The sequence below is a fragment of the Strix aluco genome, chromosome Z, assembly GCF_031877795.1.
Source record: "Strix aluco isolate bStrAlu1 chromosome Z, bStrAlu1.hap1, whole genome shotgun sequence".
Lineage (NCBI taxonomy): Eukaryota > Metazoa > Chordata > Aves > Strigiformes > Strigidae > Strix > Strix aluco.
In genome coordinates this window covers 17932990-17955762 of record NC_133971.1, presented here as the reverse complement: position 1 = coordinate 17955762, position 22773 = coordinate 17932990, and the positions used below count along the sequence as shown (strand labels likewise).

Genomic DNA, 22773 nt, shown 5'->3' with positions numbered 1-22773 from the left:
CTGCTGCCTATCTGGGAGTTCACACCTTGATAACAATCAGATGATAGAGGCTAACGACAATCCCCATGTGGAGAAACAGGGCAGCATTAAACCACACAATTACTGTACCAATCTCAACATACACAGCCAAGCAACTGCAAACCTTGATAGCTTATTACTCTGGGGAGCAGTAAAGCTAGTCATTGCCTATTCTACATGTATTTTTATAAATTATTAAATATATCTATGTACACAAAAAAGATAGGCTGCCTCTCTTAGATCCTGAGCAGCGCCTACCCTGGCACCCTGCTGAGGGGCGATGCCTGCTCCACAGCTAAGGGGAAGCTCAGCAACACTGAAATCTTCACACCATGGTGTGGCACAGTGAAGTGGGGACACGGTTGCTGATGCTCCTTCCCATGCACTCTCAGTACATTTCTTTGACAGTTTTGCTGTCAGCCACACCAGCCTCTGCAACTTTACCACTTGAAAGAAACTTCAGCGATGGGCAGAACACATCAAGAGAAAGATGTCTAAGTAATAGTTTCTTTACTTTCTCCGTGGAAACCTAGATCTGGGCTCATGTGCCTCAGCTTCTGAGAGAAAATAAATCCTTTCATCTAAACCAAACACTTCTTCCAGACTTCAGCTGACATACAGATTAGTGTGGCAGTACCACAACAAAGCTGCAAACACACCTTTCATTTCAGAAGTCACTTTATTTTATGGGGCTTTTTTTGTCTAAGCTATTACAAAGTTAGTATGCTGTTGTTTCCAGGCTACTTTTCCCCCACATTCCAGTTAACAAAAAGCATACATGTCCACTAACATTTTGAGGTCTTTGTTTTAGCCTGAAATCTGAAGACAGATTGTAAGATGATTTTTTGCAAAGTCATTTTGGCCAATGTTTCCTGAGATGTTCCTTTAACTGTGGGATAGTGGACAGCTGTTGTTTGCAACAATGGCATCTGAGGGGCAATTTGAGAAGTTCAGAGACATGATCTTTCACCATCACTTTTCCCTTGCTTCGTACCATCTCTATCACATCTGAAAAAAAATAAGAGACCAGAGTTATTTGGACCATGTAGCATCATGGAACACATGACACTGCAGAATCTCTGTGCGCTGCTTCGCATGCACAGCACGTCATCACTGCATTCTAATTTAAACCAGTCACAAAATTCAGTTGACTTTTACTTAGTGCTATTCCCCAATACTTCAAATTACATACAACCTTTCACTTACTACAATAGAATTTACGGCTTACACATTTGTTTGGAAAAAAAGCCCGAAGTCAGAACCCACAACCAGGATTGTATGTTATGAAATATCTTTTCTAATGATTACCTTCAGAGTTTAAGAAGTAGTCTGTAGTAAAAGAGTTCCAGTGCTTTTTGGTTTTCAGTGCTGGAGAATCAAAATCCTGACTGATTACATGCAAATGTAGCTGACTGAAACAAATATATTACATAGATAAGAAAGAAGAATAATGTTAATGTTCAAAGTTCTTTTGCAGTAGTATCAGTTGCAAACATGATTCAGCAGTCGGACTGCCAGCCTTAGGGATCAGTCTTACCATGTTTGACCCATAGTCCTGCGACAGAAGAAACCCAGTCTGTTCTGCAAGCCCTGCCTCATGCCAAGCATTTCACCTGAACAGTCGAATCACAAGTGTGAATATTCCATTGGCCCCTAACTAGTCTATACTGTGCTTCCAGAAAGGCAGAGACAGGGGTTTTAATAAACCAAAGGTTTAAACTTTGTAAAGTACCTGAATGCAACTTGATCAGTTGATCCAAGAACTGGAGAACAACTTAGGAACACTGACTGCAATACCCACAGGCATTTGGATGCTCTAAGATCAGCACCTACTTACACAAAAGACTCAAATCTTTGATCAGGATCAGGCAGGACTTGATAGGCTTAAGAGCCTCCCTGATCCAAGCCCGGCGCCCTGGGAGGGGGTTGCCCTAGCACCTGCCCACTGGCAACGCTGCCTGTGTCGCTAGGACTGGGCCACAGGCATACCGCATGCTGTAGCCCCAGCTCCAGAGCTCTGCTAGGGCAACCCAAGAGGCATTTCCCACCAGACCCAGATGCCCCTGTAGCCCATTGGCATGTACACAGCAGCGTGTGCACAGCTGCATCCACGGGACGACACTGACCTGTTTGTAGTGTTTAGGAGTGTGGTGGTTTAGCCCCTGCCGGGGTCTGAGACCACACGGCCACTGCCCCTCCCCCACAAAGGGAGTGAAATACAAAGCCCCAGGGCTGAGATAAGGAGAGGTTTAATACATCAGTGCAACAGCAACACAACACACAACAACAACAATAACAGTAACAGTAATAACAATGAACAGAGCAAGGTACGTACCGATACAGCAGTGAGAGGACCAACTGCACAAACCCACGTGATCACCGATTCTTCCCGCTCTGGCGCTCTGGCGCCCGGAGGTGACGTCAGCATGGTATATGAATAACCCAGCTAGAGCTTCCCCCCACTGCTGGGGAAACTTAACCCTATCCTGGCTAAACCAGGACAAGGAGGATTAGCTGTACTTTAGCAATGCCAGATCATGTTACAGATTTAGCCCCAAATCTGTATAACTGGGAGAACAGGGTCCCCACCTGATGACTCATGTAGGTCTTACCTCATACTGGGGATAGCATGGTAACCCAGTCTGAACTCGAGACTCTCTCTGGCAGGGCACTGTTCGATCATTTTTTGCCCAACTGCATGCATATGTTCCAGGAGCTCAAGATGGTCCCTGGTGACTGACTTCAGGCTTGAAACGGGGTCCCATGGTAAGATAAGCCAGTGGTAACGTGCTTTGGGATATTTATCCTTGATGACGACAGTCTTTTCATCTTTGTAAACCTTGCAAAACAAATAGCTAGATTATTTACTGATTGAAAGTTAAATATCTTATTTCTATAAGCACTATATTTAGTGGATTTTGCTGTAAGACATCTGCATGTCCTATTGTGGTTGCAGAAGTCCCTAAGCACACATACGTGTTGCTAGTGCAACTGGGACTGCCAGGAAAAAATCCAGGAAAGATTACTATATGGAAAGAAATATCAAGCAGCACAGCATTCCACTTCAAGGAGGACTTTTGCTGGAACTAAGCTGGTCCAGGATACATGCCCACTTCCATACCACGCACCAGACAGCTACGGGGAGATGTTCCAGCATCCCTCTTTATATACTTTAAGGAAAAAGCTTTCTATTCTGACATAGCAGTAAATTGACCATCGCTACATGTGAATATGAACTCTCTTGAAAATCACCTGGATTCAGATACCAGTGAGGTCTAGGAAACACTACTTCCATCAGGCTACATTCAAGCTTTGCAGTCACTGAAAGAAAAATCACAGCACTGTGCTCAATATAGAGCACACAGAAGTGCACTGGACTGCCTCGTCCTTTGCAGATTTCTGGAGTGAAACCCAAGTCTCAGAGGTGCTACAAATAGTGTGCTCAGCCCTGCAGACCTCCGTCAGTGTTACAAAAACATTCAAGTCTGAGCTATTTCAGTTCGTGCTACCCAATGTGTTACTTTGTAAAGATCACTCACCAGAAGAACAGATTCCTATCTATCATGCCCTTCTTTCCCTGTTTTCATTTTGTTTTGCCTTTTGCAACAATTGGAGGCAGCTGATGAAGAGAAACAGTAGCAAAGCAGGTGGAGAACAGGGGGGCAGGTAACCTGCCCCTGGCAATAAAAATCTGTCAGGTTCAGAAGCAGGAACTGTGTTCTGCATCTCTGATCTCTTAGCACTGCATCTATTGGTGAGAGATGGATGATGTCTTTGTCATCTTTGCTAATTATTGTCATGTGTTTATATACAGAGCTGATCAGTCTTGCTCTACATGAAGGAAGATTAAAATTTTATCAGCACATAAATCACAGGACTGATTCTTTCAGCAGCAAGACTGGTTGATGCTGTCATATTTTTATATACACACATCAGTGTCTGCATATGGAGCCAGTGCGAACAGGATCATGATCAAGTGTTTTCAGAAGAAAGAAATATTGCCATTTATTTAATATTTGATTAAAAAGCAAAGATAGGAGTTCTATTGTTTGCATATTTGGTTCAGAAGCACAACTAATAAAGCTAACACTAAGTCACAAACAGTTATTTGTGTTCTAACATTCAAAGAACAGTTTTAAAACCAGGTTAGCTTCTGGGTCTGGAAAGCACTGTCTTGAAAAGTGCTATATGAAACTCTGCTTAAGGGATGAAGATTAAGCTTCATGATTAAAAAGTAAGCAAGTATTTCAATAGCTTTATCATTTCCCATATACCCATTTGAAGCTGCTGGCACCACCAGGAGAATGGGCATCCAGTTCTCTTACTCTTACTCAACACTTTAGACTTGAATTTAAAAAAAAAAAAAAAAATCAAGAAAGAGGGACCTTCTGATTAGTTATCAAGGAAATTATTTTCAGCTTGAGGGTGATCTGAGGGTGTTCATCAACTGAAGGGGCCCAGTGAAGCTGTGGGATCTTTGCCCTTGGAAATAGCTCAAATAGACAAAGACTGGGGCAATCGCTGAGTGCAAGCAGTCAGACAGGGTAACCTCCAAAGGCCTTTTCCAACTGAAATTATTCAGTGATTTCAAGAACCAAGTATCACAGGTGTCTGTGAAATTCGTCCTCCTGAACACATACTCTTGTTAAGGTGGACATGCAGCAGCCAGCCAGCCAAAACCCAAGCTAAATGGACCCAAGTTTCAGGCCTTACCCTGCCAGACAGTGGAATACTGATGGAGATCATTCTCCCCATTTTGGATTTGAGCTAAAAAGCTTGGTTTTGAGAAGGAGCTGCCTATATATTTGCTTTAACTTAAAAATAAAATGAAAGTAGTTTCTATACACGGATAGTGAAGATTTTCTCAGGGCTCTCTCAGAATACAGTAATGAGAAAGTGTGTATACAGTGCAGCCACGAAGACCTTTGTCAGATTTCTGCATCTTGAGTCTGACCTCCAGAAAAGCACGCAGTAGACAACAAAAAAAGAGCTCAAGGAAAACCATTATGCAGCCACACAGAAGCAGGGGGAGGGAGGTGCATCTGGAGCATCTGCAGGTTAAAAGAAACCACCCAGGAAATTCCTGTTGGTACAAAGAAACCGGGTGGAGGAGGAGACAGGGGTCACATCCTGTCAGCTGGCACAGAGGTGTTGCAGTGAAGAGTTTCCTGGGAACCAGGGAACTGCACCATGCTTGGAAACAAGGCAGCGCTGACTGCCAGAAAACAGGAACCTCTGCTACTTGCTCAGCTTCAAACTACACCCCCATTTTAGTTGGTTTCCCTGAGGAAACAAAGCAACTGTACCACTTGCCTGCTCTCGCAACAACCTCTTTGAAATCTGTTGGGCAAATTGCACAGTGTAGGGAGGTCAAAGATAATTAAGATAATGACATTCTGCAAAATCAGTATAGTAGAAACTCCCAAATTAATGCTGCTACAGGGAGAGATGCGAGAACAATTCAGTCCTTATGCAGTACTCCACTGGTTAATCAGATCATTAAACTGTAAGAGGAAGAAAGCAAGCTCATTCAACTTTGTTAAACAGGAACTACTGTAAAGTACAGCTCTCACCTGAATTTTTGGATCTTGCATGGAGCTCTTTAGACCCTGACTCCAGTGTCCTAAAGGTTCCTAAAGCACAGAAAGAAAAAAATAATTTACAAGATAATTAAGAATCCGATTAAATGTTTTAAAGCATTCAGTTAAGTACTTTCATTAGCATACAGCAGTAAAATAACAGCTGAATGACATCTGAATTACCTCCTTTCTGTAAATGCCAACACATCTGCTCCAACTGCCCCCACAAAGCTACTTTTGAAAACTTTTAACAAGATACTGGTTAAGATTCAAAGTTAACTCTTTCCAGGTTTGGAAATTTAACAAATTCCAAATGGGAGTTCTAGATCTGTTTGAATTTAATAATTTGCACACATATGTTATGGCACAGTCCTTGATTATTATTGATGACAGATTATTTTACTACAATACACTCTGCTTCGTGGATACAAGGGCCAAAGGAAGTACAAGGATGTCCATTAACTGTCCTACCACACGCTGCTCTACACAGAACAAAGTGGTTGTGGTGTGCAGCCCTACTCTTAGATGCATTTATTTTTTGATATTGTGCAAGGAGTGGCTTGTACAGGAAACAAGAAAGGCATAGGAGATCAAGCCAACACTAGCAGAGATCTCTTAACTTGGTTACTGAACACCTAACAGAAGGTGTCTCAAGTGCACTTTTTTCAAAACAGATGTTTTATCTGTTCAGATCCCTTTACAGGCATTATTAACGATGAGCTTCATCGTATTGTTATAGAGGAAGATGTTTAATTATTAATAGTGCTGGCAGAGAAACAATGTGAATTGTCTTGTCTCCCTACTCATACCACCACAAATCTGGCCCTAATATAACCAGTTTGAGTTCAGAAATGAAGTGGTCAATCCACCACAACCTGGGACTGAAATTTTGTCCTAAGGGGTTTTATTTCTGTGCCTTCTCCACCAGCAACTGCATTGTTTCAGATGCACTAAGCAGTCTTTTACTTTGTCCATGTGAGCAGGGCTAATAACTCCCTTTCAAAAGATTTTTTTGCTGGTAACATTCATTAATTTAAACATGGTTTTACCAAAAGTAATGACCAAAGCAGGCGGAGGTGGCGGTGGGAGGGAGAGTAATTAAAGAAAAAAAAAAAGTAGGGTCAAGTTGTTCCATTCTCTTGTGCGTAAGCTTTTAGATAACCACTGCTCTATTTGTAACACAGCAGATTTCATCTCAAGAGCCATCACAGTATCCTTGTGTGACTCCAGCTAAACTGAGATCATGTGAACTGTTCTTCTAGCAGAAACTGCAGCAGGAACCAGAGATTAAATCCTCAGGCACCAGAAGCAAGCCCCTGCACACACACCCCCCAGCACACGTTAGAATGGGTCCCAGGTAACTTTCTCAGGACCTGAGTGATGTCAGGAGCAGAGTCTTTGCCTCAGTGCATGTCAGCTCACATGCTGTGAATGCTCTGAGGATCTGTGTTCACCTGAGACATCTCCCCAGCAGTAGTACCTACAAAAGTAAAAGACCAAAGCCCTGATGGAGGAGACTACCCCAGGAGAAACAGCACAAGTACTAATACCAATACACTTGCCTTTTTGCTCGAAGTTGGAGATACACCAGTATTGCTTGGCTTGGGATTTGCAGAACTGCCTTGTGTGCCCACCACCTCCATCTTCATTGTTTTTCTGGGCACAAGCTCTACATCATCATTCTCGCAGGAGTCCTCACATGGCACCTCATCGGTTTGTATTTTCTCTTCTGTTTCTGTAATAGTTTTCCCTGACTCTTCAGCAAATTGCACTGTGTAGGGGTAAAGTTTATTCACAATATGCAGAACTTGGCCTGGCTTCATTTTCACCTCTTCATCCTTGCCAATAGTCACGAGATCAACACTAGTTGGGTTGACTCCTATCTTTGGTAGGGAGAAAAAGGAAAAAAAAATAGCAGATGATGTTGTAACTACCACTTCATTGTCCTGGAATATCACTATCCTGGAACACAAATGCATTTTATATTCACTGCACCCCCTCCTCACACCAACCCGCTCTAGAGGACCAGGGAAGTCCAGTGCTGGAGACACCTCTCTGTGTCCCAGTCTTGCAATCACAGCTGTCAGCACACAACCCTCAGGAGCATGGTGTCACAGGGACCTGACAGTGCTGTGGCAGCTGACTACAGAGTAACAGCAAGACCTGTGCCGCGCTTTGTTCAAAAAAAATTCACAACCTATTAAACAACCGTTAAAATAACAGTCTTAGTAACAATTATTTCTAATAACAATAATTTATAATAACAACTATTATATTCAGTCCAATCATCCCCAGAAGTTTTCCTGTTTTCAAATTATTTTACTTTCTCTTTCTTCTCCTTTTTACTACATTTTCTGTTTCTACCACATGCTGTCACATCAACACATTTGCTTTCAAATACACAAGCACAGTCCCCTGGCTCATTTCAATAGAAACAGGAGTTCAGGCTCATAACCGCTGGCTCACCAAGCATAGCCCACTGCTAACACTTGCAATACACTCCCTCTCATGCGGGGGGGGGGGGGGGGGGGGGGGGGGGGGCGGGGGAAATCAGGAAAAAGGTATCTCTGAGCCCCCAGAAGAGTCCTTTACACAGGAATATACTCCTTGCTCCTCCTGTCTCTTTTTAATTTCCCAAGCCAAATGTGATAACCTTACTTCAGCCCACAGAAGACTCTGTTCAAATATGGTGACAACCTGCCTGTTCCTTTGAAAAGCTAAACCTCTCCGTCCACCTCAGCTTGTGCAAAGTATATACCAGCCTATCTGTATTTTAATACTTTTATTTTCATTTTGCATCTTATACTTTCACAAAAGCAGCTCTGTTATTTATTCTGTTCTAGTGGAAAATTAGGACAGCAAGGTCAAATTTTTATCTCTCTCACCGCATCAGTTTATAGCTCTTTTCAACTCTAAAATAATGTTCCCCTCAAAACAGTGTTTTAAAGACTGAGAAGCTACCTGAAGTTTAGCTGATAATTGAAAAGCAATACATTTTCTGTCTCAGGCATAACTGGTAACACAAAGTGACATGGGCAACCTACAGTGACTGCTTGATTGATGAATTTTGCCTGATCATGAATGAGGGTGACCCTAGTGAAATTAGGAGTTTCCATCTTCAGCAAAATGCTTTTGGTTAATGTTTATGCATGAAACAAGCTTTAGGAAAACAGCTCTTCCCTGTGACTGATAAACTCTGTCACAGAATGTTTTTGGAGCTTTATCACTGAGATACGTGCCTGCTTCGCAAGACAGCACTGTGCCTCTCATCACTTGGTATTCACTGTGACGAAGCACCCACCTGATCCCAGTCAGGATCTCTTCAGTCTACAGTTCTGCAGTTTCACTCAAGTCAAGTACACCTCACATCCCCTGGGCCAATACGCTACCACACAACTGATCACTGGAACCCTGTGCCACACACAAATCACCTGGGAAGCAACTCTAGAGCAGGCAGCAAAAACATGCTAGCACCCACTGCCAGAAAGTATTCCCAGTGCTGAGATTTCAAGTAGCACAGTATTCAAACTGTGGCTAAGGCTGACTTCTATGAAAAACTGCCTGAGAGATCTTTGCCAGATCCACCAGATTCTGGTAGGGTCCCTGTGCTTACTGAGCTCTGGAGGCATTTTGACAGAAGATTGTTACTCCTCTACTTCTCAGTAGGCAAAAGACGCTGATGTGTTGTCCACATATGCTTGATGCTGCAGGCACACATACACACTCCAGCACTGAAGCCAGAGAATTTTCCCTTCATGCTATCTCAGGGATACTGGTCCTCCTAAGTATGAGAGAGTAGGCCTACATCCATCCAGTTACTAACATGAGAATGCCTTCAGTGCTGTCTCACATTCCATCCCATCCCATCCCAGAGGTGACCACACCTTCGGCTTTATCAGCCATCAAAACAAAAACCTTCCACAACTGCTCAGTCCCATTAACACAAGAACCAATTATGACCTAAAATGAAGGGCTGACTCAGCTTTAGAAGTTTAAGGATCAGGAGGCAGATCAGCAAGTTTAGGGGAAGAACTGCAAAATCTCCCATAGTACCTGGAAGAACAACTTGAGGATTCACAACAGCATTCCCTGATGCTACAACCCTGGTTGCCTGAGACTAGTGCAGTCTTTCCATTGAGGTAAACAAAATAAAAAGGCAGATCCCTTCTAAGGGCCACTTGCTATGCTCTCCTCAGCCATAGAACAGCTTCAGGCCCTACAGACCCGGTGATCAGAATCATCACTTGCAGCATTTGTGGAGTTTAAGTACAGCAACCATCCCAGTTAGTATCAGAAATATTGTACACCCATTTAAAAACATACCTGCTTGACTGTGACATACCCCTTGTTACAGTCTGCTTTTAACTGAACTGGAAAGAAAGAACAAAGCATCACAAAACAGTGTAAATAAAAAGGCCAGAACTCTGCTCAACCAGCTCTTGCAGAAAACACTCCTGTATTTTAAGATCTGCTACCTTCTGAAGCTGATCTCTGTGAATGTACACAAAGAATACTTCTGCCTCATCCTCTGTTTCCCAGACCACAGGTAAAATGGAACCAACCCATACACTGAGCCACACCTGAGTACTGCACATCATGGATCAGCAAAATTACTGCATGTATTTCACATCATGGACCAGCAGAATAAAGGTGAAATCTGTGGAAGTCTTCTACACATTCTTGCTATTCTCACTGTGTCCAGAGGGAAGATAAGGCAGGAAAGATGTGAAGGGGAGTATTTTATAGACCACAGATGTTTTTACATATTCTGCCAGGGCATCTATAAAATAACTCATATTAATAAAAGTCATATTAAAAATCAGTTGGTGGAAGACTAGGAAGATGAAGAGCCACTCACAAAGCAAGACATTAGGCAGTGGAACATGACTGCGGGCCTGGGGACTCATGTTAAGGTTCAATGTCTTAGTTTACGAAGGTAAGCCTGTTATTAGGTGTCTCCTCTGATTTTTTAGGACCCAGAGATCTCCATAAGTGCTTGTAAAAAAAAACTTCCAAGAACAATGACTTCCAAGAACCAGGCAATGCTATGGACCATCGAGAGAAAGGGGACCATAAGTCAGTGACGGCAGAAACAAGCCTAAGGAAAGCCTGCTTCAATTTCAAGAAAAAAATTATTTTCCTTTTAGACCCTGCTGAAAGTAGGCTTAGAAATTAGGCCAAAACATTGGTCCATTAGCTTCACTGTAATTTAGCCAAATACAAGAATGCTGTATCTTCACAAGTTTGGTTGCTGTTGCATGTAGAAAGTGGGATTTGAGCTAAACCTTACCTTGCTGCCGTGAACACTTCTTATCTGTTATCCCAGTCTCTGGGCCACGCCCAATTACAACTGCTTCCAAGTGTGGCAGTTTCATTCGCTGACTGCATTTCTCTTTCCCCACGAGCCAGCACACACGCATCACTGTGCTGTAGAGGAAAAGAAAGAGTATGTTACTAACATGCAGCTTCCCGATGGGTCACCCTCCTGTGGAAGGGGGTCCAGGAGTTCTGTTGCCAGCCCATTCATTAGCTCAGTCACTTCTGCTAACTGGGTTCATGTTTCTGAAATTCAAGGCAAAGCACAGCTGTTAACACTAGCATGACCTAAGAGCAAGCTGCTCTTAAAAGGGCAATCCTATTTTCCTTCCTTCTACATCACCATATATTCTCACATCCACGGATCATATACAGGAAAAATCAATTGGATCAACAGTTCCATCTGACAGAAAAGCCCACCCACAAAAAAAAAAAAAAGTGGTTTGTTTCCCACTGAATCAGAGTTGATCTGAGCGATTTATTTACCCACCAAAATAAAGAAAGTGGCTGAAGACCGAGAAGGTGAGGGAGGGGGAGAGGTTCATGCAGCAAGTCTGCAGATGGACCATGCCGCGAAACCGGGCCCTCAAGTTTACACCAACCTGACTCTGGACAGTAAAGATCCCGCATCCTCCCCCCCGTCTGGTGCTTGGGGCTAAACGCTCCTAATCTCAACTCTGTGGTGAGTTTATCCCGGTGGAAAGCAACCCACCACTGTCACACACTGAGAAAAACGAGGGGCTAGTCCGTCCCACCCAGCTGCACCGCCCCGTCGGCCTGCACCTCAGGACGGGCCCCCTCCACCGCTCACTACACGCCCCGCCTCAGGGCGCCGCCTATACCCGCGATGCCCCACCACCCGGGCGGGGGCCCCGCACACAGCCACGGCCGCCAGCACCCCACAGCCGATGCGGATGGCCGGGAGCGCCCCTGTCCCACCGCCGCACGGCGTCAGCCACCGGCCCGCGCCGCCGCAGGCCGCCGGCCTGGAGGGGACCCGGGCCCCGCCCCGCCCCCGCCGCGCGCGCGGGCCGCCCGCGCCGCCCCTGTCCCAGCCAATGGGCTGCTGCAGCGCAGGCCCAGCGTAACCAAGCAGGCAGGCGCCCCCGGCCCGCGCGCGCCGGGGCTCGGCGCAGGCGCAGTGGCATGCCGGGCTGCCTGCGCGGGAACCCCGCCCGGCGGTACCAGGCCCCCCCCGGGGGGAGGGGTAGAATGTGCGGAGCGGGGCCGGAAAGGCGGCGGACGAGGTGCCGCTGCGTACCCGCCCGCGGCTCGGTGCCTCCCCGCAAGGAACGGCCCCGCGCCGTGCGCAGGAGGTACCGGGGGTAGCGCCTGCCCGGTGCACACGGACAACGCGAGGCGGCGGCAGAGCGCCGACACGCAACGCCCGCCCCCGCGCCCTCAGCCGCCGCCCGCCCGGCGCAGGCGCAGTGCGGGGCGCGGCCCGCGCACGCCGGGCGTGGCGTCAGCGGGCTGCCTCGGCCGGCGGGGAGCGGCGGTGATTGGCCAGCCGCCTTCCGCCTCCCACCCCTATTGGCTGCCCGCGCTCCAAAGCGCGGCGGCCGGCAGGGCGGGACTTCCGGGGCGGAGCGGTGCCGGCTCAAAAGCGCCCGGATGCGGGACCGGCTCGGAACTTTCCAGAAAAGTCGCGATCGGCGCTGGGCGAGCAGCCGCCGCGGTGTGCGGGACTGCCCGCTGCTCAGTGGCCGCCCTCCACCATGGTGAAGGAGACTACCTACTACGATGTGCTGGGCGTGAAGCCCAACGCCTCCGCTGAGGAGCTGAAGAAGGCCTACCGAAAACTAGCGCTCAAGTACCACCCTGACAAGAACCCCAATGAGGGCGAGAAGGTCGGCGGCGGGACGGGACGGGGCTGCGGGGCCGCCTGCCCCGGGGGGTGCTGACACGGAGGATGAGGGGTCCGGCTGGGGAGGGTTTGGGGAGAGCGGGAAGGTGGCCGGGGGTTCTTGGGGGCTCGCCGAGGTGCTGTTTGGGCTTTCAAGGCACTGGTGTCTGAGACAGGATGTATGTTTCTCGCAGTTTAAGCAGATTTCCCAAGCTTACGAGGTACTGTCAGACCCAAAGAAGAGGGACCTGTATGACAAAGGAGGCGAGCAGGCCATCAAAGAGGGTGGCTCTGGTGGTGGTTTCGGGTCACCGATGGACATATTTGACATGTTCTTTGGCGGCGGTGGGAGGATGCAGAGAGAGAGACGAGGTAACGTGCTATTTTCCAGCACTCCTAGGCTTTATAGCATAATCGCTGTGGTAGACGCGATTAAAGTCTCTGAGGGGAATGCTGTGGATGTAAGGCTTTAAACAGCGTTAAAATGAAGTTACAGGCTTGATCTCAAAATGGGAGACAATGTTTCCAGCCTTTAACACCTGAAACAAGGAGGGGAGGGCATTTGGTTCATAGTGTGGTAGTTTGGTCTCTTGTGTATTGTCTCTTGTTAATAGCTAACCAGATTTCATGTTTGGAAAGCCTTTAGCTGAGTGTAAGCCCAGCTGCTGTTAGGCTGAACAGGAAACAGAACGGTAACAAAGCTTAAAAGTTTTTAAACTAAGTTGCCATAAGTAACTATGTCTAAATAAAATAGCCAAATCAAGTTCGGTGTGTGAAACTTTTTTGTTTTCTCGTACTGTTCAGTGGAATTGAGTTGAAGTTGCAGTAAAATACTGCTCAGAAATTAAAGTCCAGTTAATTACACTGAGAAGGACTCCAGTGTTAAACAAACTGGTTAAGAGTGGTGCTGACCCTGTCACTTATTGTAAACTTGGTGACAAAGGGAATTAAAAAGGGTTTGTGTTAAAATGTTACAGTGTTTTATCAAAGTATGCCTAGTAAGCCAGAACTTTGGTATTCTTCACAAAATTAAGCCTACAGTAGCTGGAATTCTAATTAATTCCTGAGTGTAAGAATTTAATTACTCAATTCAGTTTCCAGAAAGTCCCGTGGTGAGAAGAAGAAAGTACTTTGCTTACTCTAGACAGCGTCTCCCGCTTCCTTGTAGGAGATGTGTTCAGTCACTGTGTTAAAATTGAAGTCCTGTGTTATAAAACTTAAGTGTCTCTGTTATTGTTTCATAGAAAGCTTATTCTACTGACTACCTCTAACAGAATAGTGTTATTGACAAAGCCATTAGAATTGTTACCTAATTTGACATCGGATAGGAAGGGGTTACTGACTAATACCAGCAAAACAAGATAAAGCTATTTTAAAACAGGGTGTTAAAGCTCATATACTTGGTTTATCATGACTTGAGCATAGTGACATGGGAAGTTTACTATTACTTGGGAGACCAAGCTTTCAAACTTGAGTAAATATCTGTTTTCTTTTGCAGGCAAAAATGTGGTCCATCAGTTGTCAGTAAGTTTAGAAGATATGTACAATGGTGCAACAAGGAAACTTGCTCTGCAGAAGAATGTTATCTGTGACAAATGTGAAGGTAACTGAAGCTGAAATAAACACAAGTTGCTTCTAAAGTTTTTGGGTTTCTTTTCTGGCAGCACATAACCATCTGTCTCCAATTTTCATTCTCAGGTCGTGGTGGTAAGAAAGGTGCAGTAGAATGCTGTCCTAATTGCAGAGGAACAGGTATGCAGATCAGAATTCATCAGATTGGGCCAGGAATGGTGCAACAAATCCAGTCTGTGTGTATGGAGTGTCAGGGGCATGGGGAGCGTATCAGCCCCAAGGACCGGTGTAAGAGCTGCACTGGCAGAAAAATTGTGAGAGAGAAGAAGATACTAGAAGTTCACATTGACAAAGGTGAGATGTCTTACTAAGATGAAGTATTGAACTTGGATGTATTTACTGACTTTGCAGCACTAAAACAGAAGCTTCAGTAAATGCATGGTGTTGATTTGGTGAGTAACACTGCTGAATACATATAAAGCAAAATTGCCTGTTGCTGCCTTTAAAAAGTAGACTTCTTTTTAGAGAAAGCTGATTACTTCTCTGTTTGCATCTAATACCTGTGCACATAACTAAGAATTAATTCTAAAACCTGCAGTATTATAAGCGGTGAATTATTTTTGAGCAACGTTGTAAGCCTGAGTCTTGATCAGGTAGCTGGACAGATTAAAATAAAACTCATCACTTGTTGGCTTAACTTGACTAATAAGTTTTCCCTGCAGACTCCGATCACTTCTACTGTGTTTCAGTGTGAAGGGGAACCAGGTCTGCTATAGTAATACGGTGCAGAGACAGTGCTAAGCCTCTCATGCTTAGAACTGTTTGCTACGCAACCCTGACAGCACTGCTCAGTGCAGGGAGTCTTTGCCTGGCAAAATGCAACTCAGTACACAAACCCTCGCAGTGATTGGTGAACACAACAGTATTGAGTGTTAAATGCATCTCTGTTGAGGAGGCCGCTCAAAAGCTGGTGGGAGAAGTCTCTGTAGTGCAGCTTGTAAGATAGAGCAAGCTGACAAGCACATGGCTTCTACAGACTTGTGCCTGATTATCACTTGCAACTGTGGTATGTGTAAGCACACCTTATACAATGCCTGGATTTATTTTTAACAGGGAAAATCCTACAGTAGCATTAAATATGAGGACTAGTAGGGTATATTACTGACATTTTAAACAGGGAAATTACTGAGAAGAATTTATTTTCCCTTCCTTATAGAAAAACTTGCTGTAGGCTAGCATGAGACAGCTGGAATTTATGGTGGAGAGTTTTGTGTGGGTGAAATGGGTTTCTTCTGTGATGGTTACAATCCTGGGGAGAGTGTTTCTTGCACTCAGCAGGCACTGAGATGGTGTTTCATAAGTAGCTCTGCTACATATTTTTTTAAAACTGCAGATTTATAAAAGCTGCTTGGTCACTTGTTCTCAGAATGTATTTTGCATGCACTGTTTCTTTTTTTTAGTACTTGTGCATCTAATGAAAGCAGTTTTGATAATGTTTCCCTTGAGGACTTTATCTTGGCAGGTGGCTGTTTTTCACTACAGTTAAGCTTAATAGTCTTGACATAGTTGAGGTTAGCACCACTGTTGGATTTGTCAGTGGATTAAAAAAAAAAATTTGAGTGCTTCAAGGAAAGGTCCAGATGTTCTAATTTAAAGATCCAGAGATTTCCTGGTACCAGCTTGTGCCTATAAAAGTATTTCTTATTGCTGTTTTTCACTTAAAAATATGAAAAAATATGTGTTTGTTTTCTGCAATAGGAATGAAGGATGGTCAGAAAATAACATTCCATGGTGAAGGGGACCAAGAGCCAGGACTAGAGCCAGGGGACATCATTATTGTCTTGGATCAAAAAGACCACTCTCTATTTACAAGGTAAAAACTCTGGAAGTTCTTTGTATTAATTCTCAAGATGCTTGTCTGTGTGATTCCTTGGTTACCACTCACCTTTTCTCTACTGAAAATACCAGTAGATAGGACATGTGGCTAGAACTTTGGGTGACCAAGAGAGCACTGAGGTTTGCAGGAATGCTGGTACAACTAGTACCAGTCACTCGTGTTTTAGTAGCACACGATATTCTTATGTGAGCTTTGACAGTGGAAGGGGATGGCAGGCAAACAAAACCAGTTACAGTTACTGAGTTTACAAATCCCAAATTTTAAAAACTGTTAAAATCCTGAGATTTTGCTTAATAGATGTGAATATTTGTGATATTTTAGGATAGCATTCCATTACCTCAGAAAATTACCATTTCATGTAGGCAGCTGTTCATTGCCCACTTGGCTTCAAGGCACAGAAAACTTAGTGTGTTCACTTTTGCTCAGGGATTTATTTATGACAAACTTACTGAAATACAGCATGCACCCTTCTGACCAAAGGTGGTTTCCCACACTTCCATTTCCTGCCGGAGTGCACTGGGCAGGGTAATCAGTCCTGTCTGTTCTTTCTTGCGAAAGCAAAAGTGACTCAAGCAGCATTGACCATGTCTCAAATATTTCATGTTACTGGATGGTACTGCTTGGTGTTGCAAGCCTCCTTGTTTCAAGTTACGGTTTGTGGAATGAGTCTGTCCAGTACATTTAGGTCCAGTTAAAAGCAACACTGGGCATCATGCAGAAATGTGTTGTGCTTGGTGTCTCACTGCTTCTGTTCGTAGCAGTAACAAGGAATCAGTGGATTTAGAGAAAGGATTTGTCTCAAAAACAACCACTGATAAGTACTTGTAAATAGGAACAGTGAGTCAAAGGTTCTTGGGAAACCTGCAGCTGGTCTGCCTGACTGTCCTGTATGGTACTGAGCTCTGGAAGTTGGTGCCAGAAATCTGTGCCAAAGAACGCTAAGCTCGCAGGCTAAGAATGAGTTCTTTTTGCTTTGGATAAGCTTACTCAGCTGATTTTTCTTAACTTACAGTGAAACCAGATACTGAATCACCTATGCCAAAGGGACAGTTCGGGACAAACTGTTTGCATGGTTACCTGGGACTTGGAAGTCACAACTCCACTGGCTTATTTTTGTCCAGTCCATCATTCTGCCTACTGCCTTCAGTGCTAGTGTCCTTAGATAACCCTTAATGTTAACTGGTCTTGTGGGGTCATGTTGCTCTGGGACACGTGGTATGTTCCCCCTCTCCTGTCAGAGTCTAAAATTAACTTTTCAGGCAAGTCTTCTCCCAGAGACCTTTAAAACAGGGTGAGTGAAATAACTAGATTCTTTGAATAGGCTGGAGGATTTTGTAGCCCTTGACTATGCAGTGCATGCAGATACTGCTAGCACTGCCATACTGAAGTCAGAATAGGCAGTTAAAACAATTACATTATCTCCTCCTGATACCTCTTAGTGCTTTCTAGATGGTACTTTCGTCATAACCCAGAGTAGCCATCATCTGTTCAGACTTACCTAGTACCAGATCTTCAGAAAGCAAGTGTAACAGAGTAATATAAAGCTATCTGATGCACTTAAGGAAGTGTTAATCTGCATAAAGGAAGGTATTAATTGTCCCAGTTGCAATGTTTAGGAGGCTGAGAGATAAATTTTTTCTAGAATTGGGAAGGAGCAGTCAACTGAAAGTGGATGCAAGTGAGCCTTTGTCAGGTCCTGCTCAGACAAGGGAGACAAGTGACTCAGGTTCATAAATCCCCAGCGGAGTGGACAATGCTAAGACAGGTCTCAAAGTCCAGACATTTATTAACTTCCCACAATGTACTAATAGGATACACAATAATTGGCTAAGTATATAAAGAGTTAGAGCAAGCAATAACTTAATGGTAGTGAGGGAAAAGAGAAAAAGGAAAGGAGGGCAATAGAATAGAGAAATAGAGATCACCAGCCTGGGTTCCTGCGTTGGTCCAGTCCAAGTTCATCAGGAATGCATCTGTCTTCTTCACTTCTTCATGTCTTCTTTTTTTCTTTCCTGCTCCTACTCCTCACCCTGCCTCGATTTATACCCACTTTCCTTGGGTCCGTCCCCTAGGTCAACCCACATACCTACATATCCCATGGATGGGGAGGGGTAAGGTGCTTCATGGGGTGATGTAATTAGCATGATCTTGTTGATCGTTATTAACATATGCAGGGGTGTCGACTTTAATATGCATTTTGTGGATAATGAAGCAAAGGTCGTTCACCAGACAGATGGCCCTTGAAACTTTACAAGATGCACCAGAGCAGAACCATCCTGTCTGCACAGGGCTCCCTCCTCCAGCCGCATCCTGTGCTATCCAGGCCACCTTATCAGCTCCAAACTCCACGCTATCCACCCCGTCACTATAGTTTTGCTACTTGCAAGCGTTTGAGACGTTCCTCTGCTCGGAGGGCCTCTGCTTTCCCCCATCCCTTACCTCTCTCAGGCTGTTTTTTCTTGCAGTCCTGTTTCTCTTAGGCCCTGTTTTGGGGAGTTACAATTTGTCTCACAGCCTTGCAGTATTTTTCAATAAACACTTCTACACCTTGTATAGCTAGACTTGATCAGTAATGGCTCTCAGTGTGGATATCATTCCTGTAATTGCTCACTTGAGATGCTGCATCAATATTCAGTTAATTGCCTGTGCTTCTATTAAAATTGCAGCTTTATTGTCCTTGCCAAGGTAAATACTGAAGTTTGGTATGGTCCTTTTACTGCTTCTCCCTCTCTGTAACTGTTTTTGATTGGTTCTGCCTTAGACGAGATGAAGACCTTCTGATGTCTATGGATATTCAACTGGTTGAAGCACTGTGTGGCTTTCAAAAGCCTATCACAACGCTGGATAATAGAACTATTATTATTACCTCCCATCCTGGTAAGTGTTGGTTTGCTTTCTGCTAGAAGTCCAAGCAAACAGTGAACGTAAGCTGGAAATTTAAAGGAACAGAAACATCCCATCTTGATGCACAAGGGATGTATGCTGGTATCAAGCTTTTTTCCTAGTCTTTGCAGCACAAATCTTTAAATAAAAAGGGATTTTTGGATAGCAGTCAGCAGTAACTTTCTCTTTGCATGATATAGTAACAGACCTTACCTCATGGACATACTTGTATCCTGAGGATACCTCATGAGACTTGAAGGCCGTGGGTCTCTGAAAACCACTTTTTCAGCCTTGGAACTGATGGAGCACTTAATAAATTTGTAAGTATGCTTCCTCTGGGAAGCATAACAAGGTTACAAGAATGTAATGTAGATGTCAACCTGGCAGTAAGTCCCTATTAGACTACTACATGTTGGTGTAGCTGTCTAACACAATGTAGAAGGTTACATAAATATTCAAGGGAGTTAAAAACTACAGCTATTTCTGTTGCCTGCATGGATCCATTCCTTTTTTTGGTGTGGTTTGTTGGTTTTTTTTGTTTGTTTTTTTTTTTTTTAGGCCAGGTTGTCAAGCATGGGGCTATTAAGTGTGTGTTGAATGAAGGTATGCCAATTTATCGCAGACCATATGAAAAAGGACGTCTGATCATAGAATTCAGGGTAAGTGCATCAACTTACTTCCATGTCACAGTTCAGCACTTGAATATCCATCCAAAATCTAACCTCTAAGCATTACCTCAATCAAGAAGAGATAACAATTATCAGATGTTGTGGTTTGGTATTTGTTTTTGACAGTGGTGACAACATGTAATCCATCAAACGGAATTACAGTTCAAAGAGAAGCACTCAGTGCTGAAAGTATGTTAAGTACCAGAATAGTTTCTTCAGATAGCTTGGAATTTCCATTTGCTTGTGTCCTGGTTTTGGTTGGGATAGAGTTCATTTTTCTTAGTAGCTAGAGTGGTGCTGTGTTTTGGATTCAGTATGGGGTTTGGTACGAGAAGAATGCTGATAACACACTGATGTTTTCAGTTGTTGCTGAGACATCAGGGAATCTCCAACTCCCCATGTCCTGCCCGTGTGCAGGTGTACAAGAAGCTGGGGGGGAACACGGCCAGAGCACTGGTCCCAAATTGGCCAATGGAATATTCCATATGATGTAACATCATGCTCAGTATATAGAGAGGGGTCGGCTAGGAAGGAGGGGGTTGTCTCTCGCTTCTGGGATTGCAATTGCTGGATCTTGGTATTTCGGGATCGCTAGCCGGGAATGGGCTGGGTATCAGTCAGCAGGTGGTGAGCAGTCGCATTGTGCATTACCCGCTTGTACTTTCTCTTACTTTATTTCAATTATGAATCTGTTTTTATCTCAACCTAAAGTCTCCCTTCACCCCTCCAATTTACCCCCATCCCCTGGGCCAGGGGAGGGTGAGCGAGTGGCTCTGCGTGGTGTTTGCCTGCCAGCTGGGTTTAAACCACGGCAGCTTGACATGTTCTTTAGTTTCTCTCATCATGTTTTATCGTCGTGATGGACTAGTAATTTCCCCTGTGCTGGAGCAAAGGATTAGGCTGGAAGATGCTGATTTCTTCTCTGGAGAGAAGCTAATGTTGAGAACTGTGGCAGCAGGCACTGTCTGCTATGGTTTTAGAGGAGATGCGACCATATGGCTAATGTTAATGTATCCTGTGCTTTGCTTCTAGGGTGATTCCGGAGGGCAGCTTGAGACAGAAGAAATGTTGGCTAAGACTTGGTTAAGGTGCCAGAATTAGAAGCTAGTTTCTCACAGGCATTAAAAAATAGCCTAATGACTTAGATTTTTTTTTTTTATTTTTAAGCACTGGGTTTAAGTCAACTGTGATGATAAAGCTGACTTTGGCAGATACTTGACCTGTAGTGGGATAGAAAAAGACCAATTCAGGCAGACTTGAGTAACCAGAGTTCTTGCTTTCAGGTGAACTTCCCAGAGAGTGGCTTCCTCTCCTCAGATAAGCTGTCTTTACTTGAAAAACTGCTACCTACAAGGCAGGAAATAGAAGAAACTGAGGAAATGGAACAAGTGGATTTAGTGGACTTTGATCCATCTCAAAAAAGAAGACACCACTATAACGGAGAAGTCTATGAGGATGATGAGCATCACCCTAGAGGCGGTGTGCAATGTCAGACATCGTAAATGGGCCAGTGAATAACTTTGTGATGCTTGTTTTGTATGCATTAGTGGATGAGTGAAGGACTACAAGCAGTTCACGCTCCCTTCCTGCTATTTGTTGTTCTATCCAGCCATAGTTGTTTCTAAAAACATAAAGAAATAAACTAAATAATTAAACTGACTTTGCAATTTATATAAAGCTTCAGGATGCAAGCTCAAATGAAGTTGATTGCACTTCACCCTGCCTCTTGGTCAAGAAAACTCCCTTACTTGCTTGTCTTTTATTCCAAGCCTTGTAATTCCTGTATGTGTGCAATTGCCCAGGCTTAAACTAAGATTCTGTGGTGTTCTTTTTAGGAATTCTAGATCTTATACTCTGTTAATATAAGTATGCACAAGTACTTATAATTCATGGTAAGATATAGTTAAGTTTTGTACCAGTTAGGATAACATGTTAATGTTTTGGGCTTGTACTGGTGTTTGTTAAATAGGGACTGGCTCTAATACAACCACACAGTGTGAAGCTGACATGGCTGTGGTCAGTCTTCACAGGCCCATTAAAGTGAGACAATCCACAAGCTCTCCAAAGCTACTGCAGTTACAGTCAAATAGTCCCTCTGCCAGCTTTGGTCCTGACCCTGGAGCTAGATGTGAAGCTTGCTTTGGTTCATTGCTGACTACTGTTTGGCTGCTGTCTTGCACCATACTGCCTACAGAGCCAGTGGTTGCTTGGCTGCTGCAGGAGCTTCCTTTGCTACCGCGCATGAGTAAAAACCTCCAGGCTTTATCAGCACAGATGTAGTTTGGAATCTGTCAGCCTGCTGGCTTGTGAAACTTGACTTCCACCTTGATTACTGAAATCACATACCCCTCAGTGGTGTGTCATGGAAAGCGGCATCAGCCCTGTTGCTGGGCAAACGTGAACCTGCAGATGAGAAAGTCGCTGTCAGTGAATACAACCAACTGATGGATCTAGGATGCTCTGAAGTTAATGTATTGTGTGCGTTATTTTAAGCTGACTCTGGAAAATTCTGTATGAATGTTCTAATTATTGTAGATGAAGCATTTCCAATATAATTACAAAATTGTTCATTGCCTCTTTTCTTAGACCAGATGTTGGTTTAAAGACACCACCCCCTTCTTTTTAGACAGCTATTCACAGAAAAATCTTAGCAAAAAACTTCTTTCAGAAAACATGCTGAGAAGACAGGTCCAGATTTAACCTCTAGTGTGGTAGTTTAGTCTTGTTCTACCATCTGGCTTGGGACAGAGCTTATGCCTTTCATACTGCTTTGAAGCAGAAGTGTCACAAAGAAGTCAGTTTTTCTTCCTGGAAATAGCGGCTATGTGACAGTACATGTGTTGTAACTTGAATATCTGGAAATTGTTAGTCTTAGAAAACATCTTTAGCTCTTGTGAGCATTACAGGTTTTAATTTATAAAGGCAGCTGGGTACCATGGTTTTTGTACCTCAAATGTAGTTCCCTTTCAGGTACCTACAGAATAGGAATCCCCT

At 44.1% G+C, this 22773-nt stretch overlaps 2 protein-coding genes across 8 annotated transcripts; one reads left to right on the top strand and one right to left on the bottom strand.

Annotated features, from left to right (window-relative positions):
• Positions 1-678: 678 nt before the first annotated feature.
• Positions 679-12296, bottom strand: APTX (aprataxin). Of its 7 annotated transcripts, none has more exons than XM_074812951.1 (8): positions 12175-12296; positions 10888-11024; positions 9921-9967; positions 7160-7480; positions 5592-5651; positions 2631-2857; positions 1327-1430; positions 679-1026 (listed from the first exon to the last, which is right to left on the bottom strand). In XM_074812951.1, the coding sequence occupies exons 2-8, from the start codon at positions 11015-11017 to the stop codon at positions 872-874; spliced, it is 1044 nt and encodes a 347-aa protein (XP_074669052.1). In that variant the 5' UTR covers positions 11018-11024; positions 12175-12296; the 3' UTR covers positions 679-871. The 7 variants fall into 7 exon arrangements, with proteins under 7 accessions (XP_074669052.1, XP_074669058.1, XP_074669056.1 ...); XM_074812957.1 differs by lacking the exon at positions 12175-12296 and adding an exon at positions 11756-11926; XM_074812955.1 differs by lacking the exon at positions 12175-12296 and adding an exon at positions 11853-11890.
• Positions 12297-12501: 205 nt separating this feature from the next.
• DNAJA1 (DnaJ heat shock protein family (Hsp40) member A1) lies at positions 12502-22347 on the top strand. The gene is made up of 8 exons (XM_074811979.1): positions 12502-12763; positions 12954-13131; positions 14258-14362; positions 14458-14685; positions 16090-16204; positions 18990-19105; positions 19670-19770; positions 21063-22347. The coding sequence occupies exons 1-8, from the start codon at positions 12632-12634 to the stop codon at positions 21279-21281; spliced, it is 1194 nt and encodes a 397-aa protein (XP_074668080.1). The 5' UTR covers positions 12502-12631; the 3' UTR covers positions 21282-22347.
• Positions 22348-22773: the final 426 nt, after the last annotated feature.

What these genes read in the sequence shown, in the direction of transcription:
- DNAJA1 (XM_074811979.1), top strand. Translation starts at nt 12,632, where the DNA reads ATGGTGAAGGAGACTACCTACTACGATGTGCTGGGCGTGAAGCCCAAC. An exon ending in TATCTGTGACAAATGTGAAG is followed by an intron (nt 14,363 to 14,457) that starts GTAACTGAAGCT and finishes TTTCATTCTCAG; the next exon opens with GTCGTGGTGGTAAGAAAGGT. An exon ending in GACCACTCTCTATTTACAAG is followed by an intron (nt 16,205 to 18,989) that starts GTAAAAACTCTG and finishes GTTCTGCCTTAG; the next exon opens with ACGAGATGAAGACCTTCTGA.
- APTX (XM_074812951.1), bottom strand. Translation starts at nt 11,017, where the DNA reads ATGCGTGTGTGCTGGCTCGTGGGGAAAGAGAAATGCAGTCAGCGAATG. An exon ending in TGCAAGATCCAAAAATTCAG is followed by an intron (nt 2,858 to 5,591) that starts GTGAGAGCTGTA and finishes TTGTTTTGCAAG; the next exon opens with GTTTACAAAGATGAAAAGAC. An exon ending in CTACTTCTTAAACTCTGAAG is followed by an intron (nt 1,027 to 1,326) that starts GTAATCATTAGA and finishes ATTTTTTTTCAG; the next exon opens with ATGTGATAGAGATGGTACGA.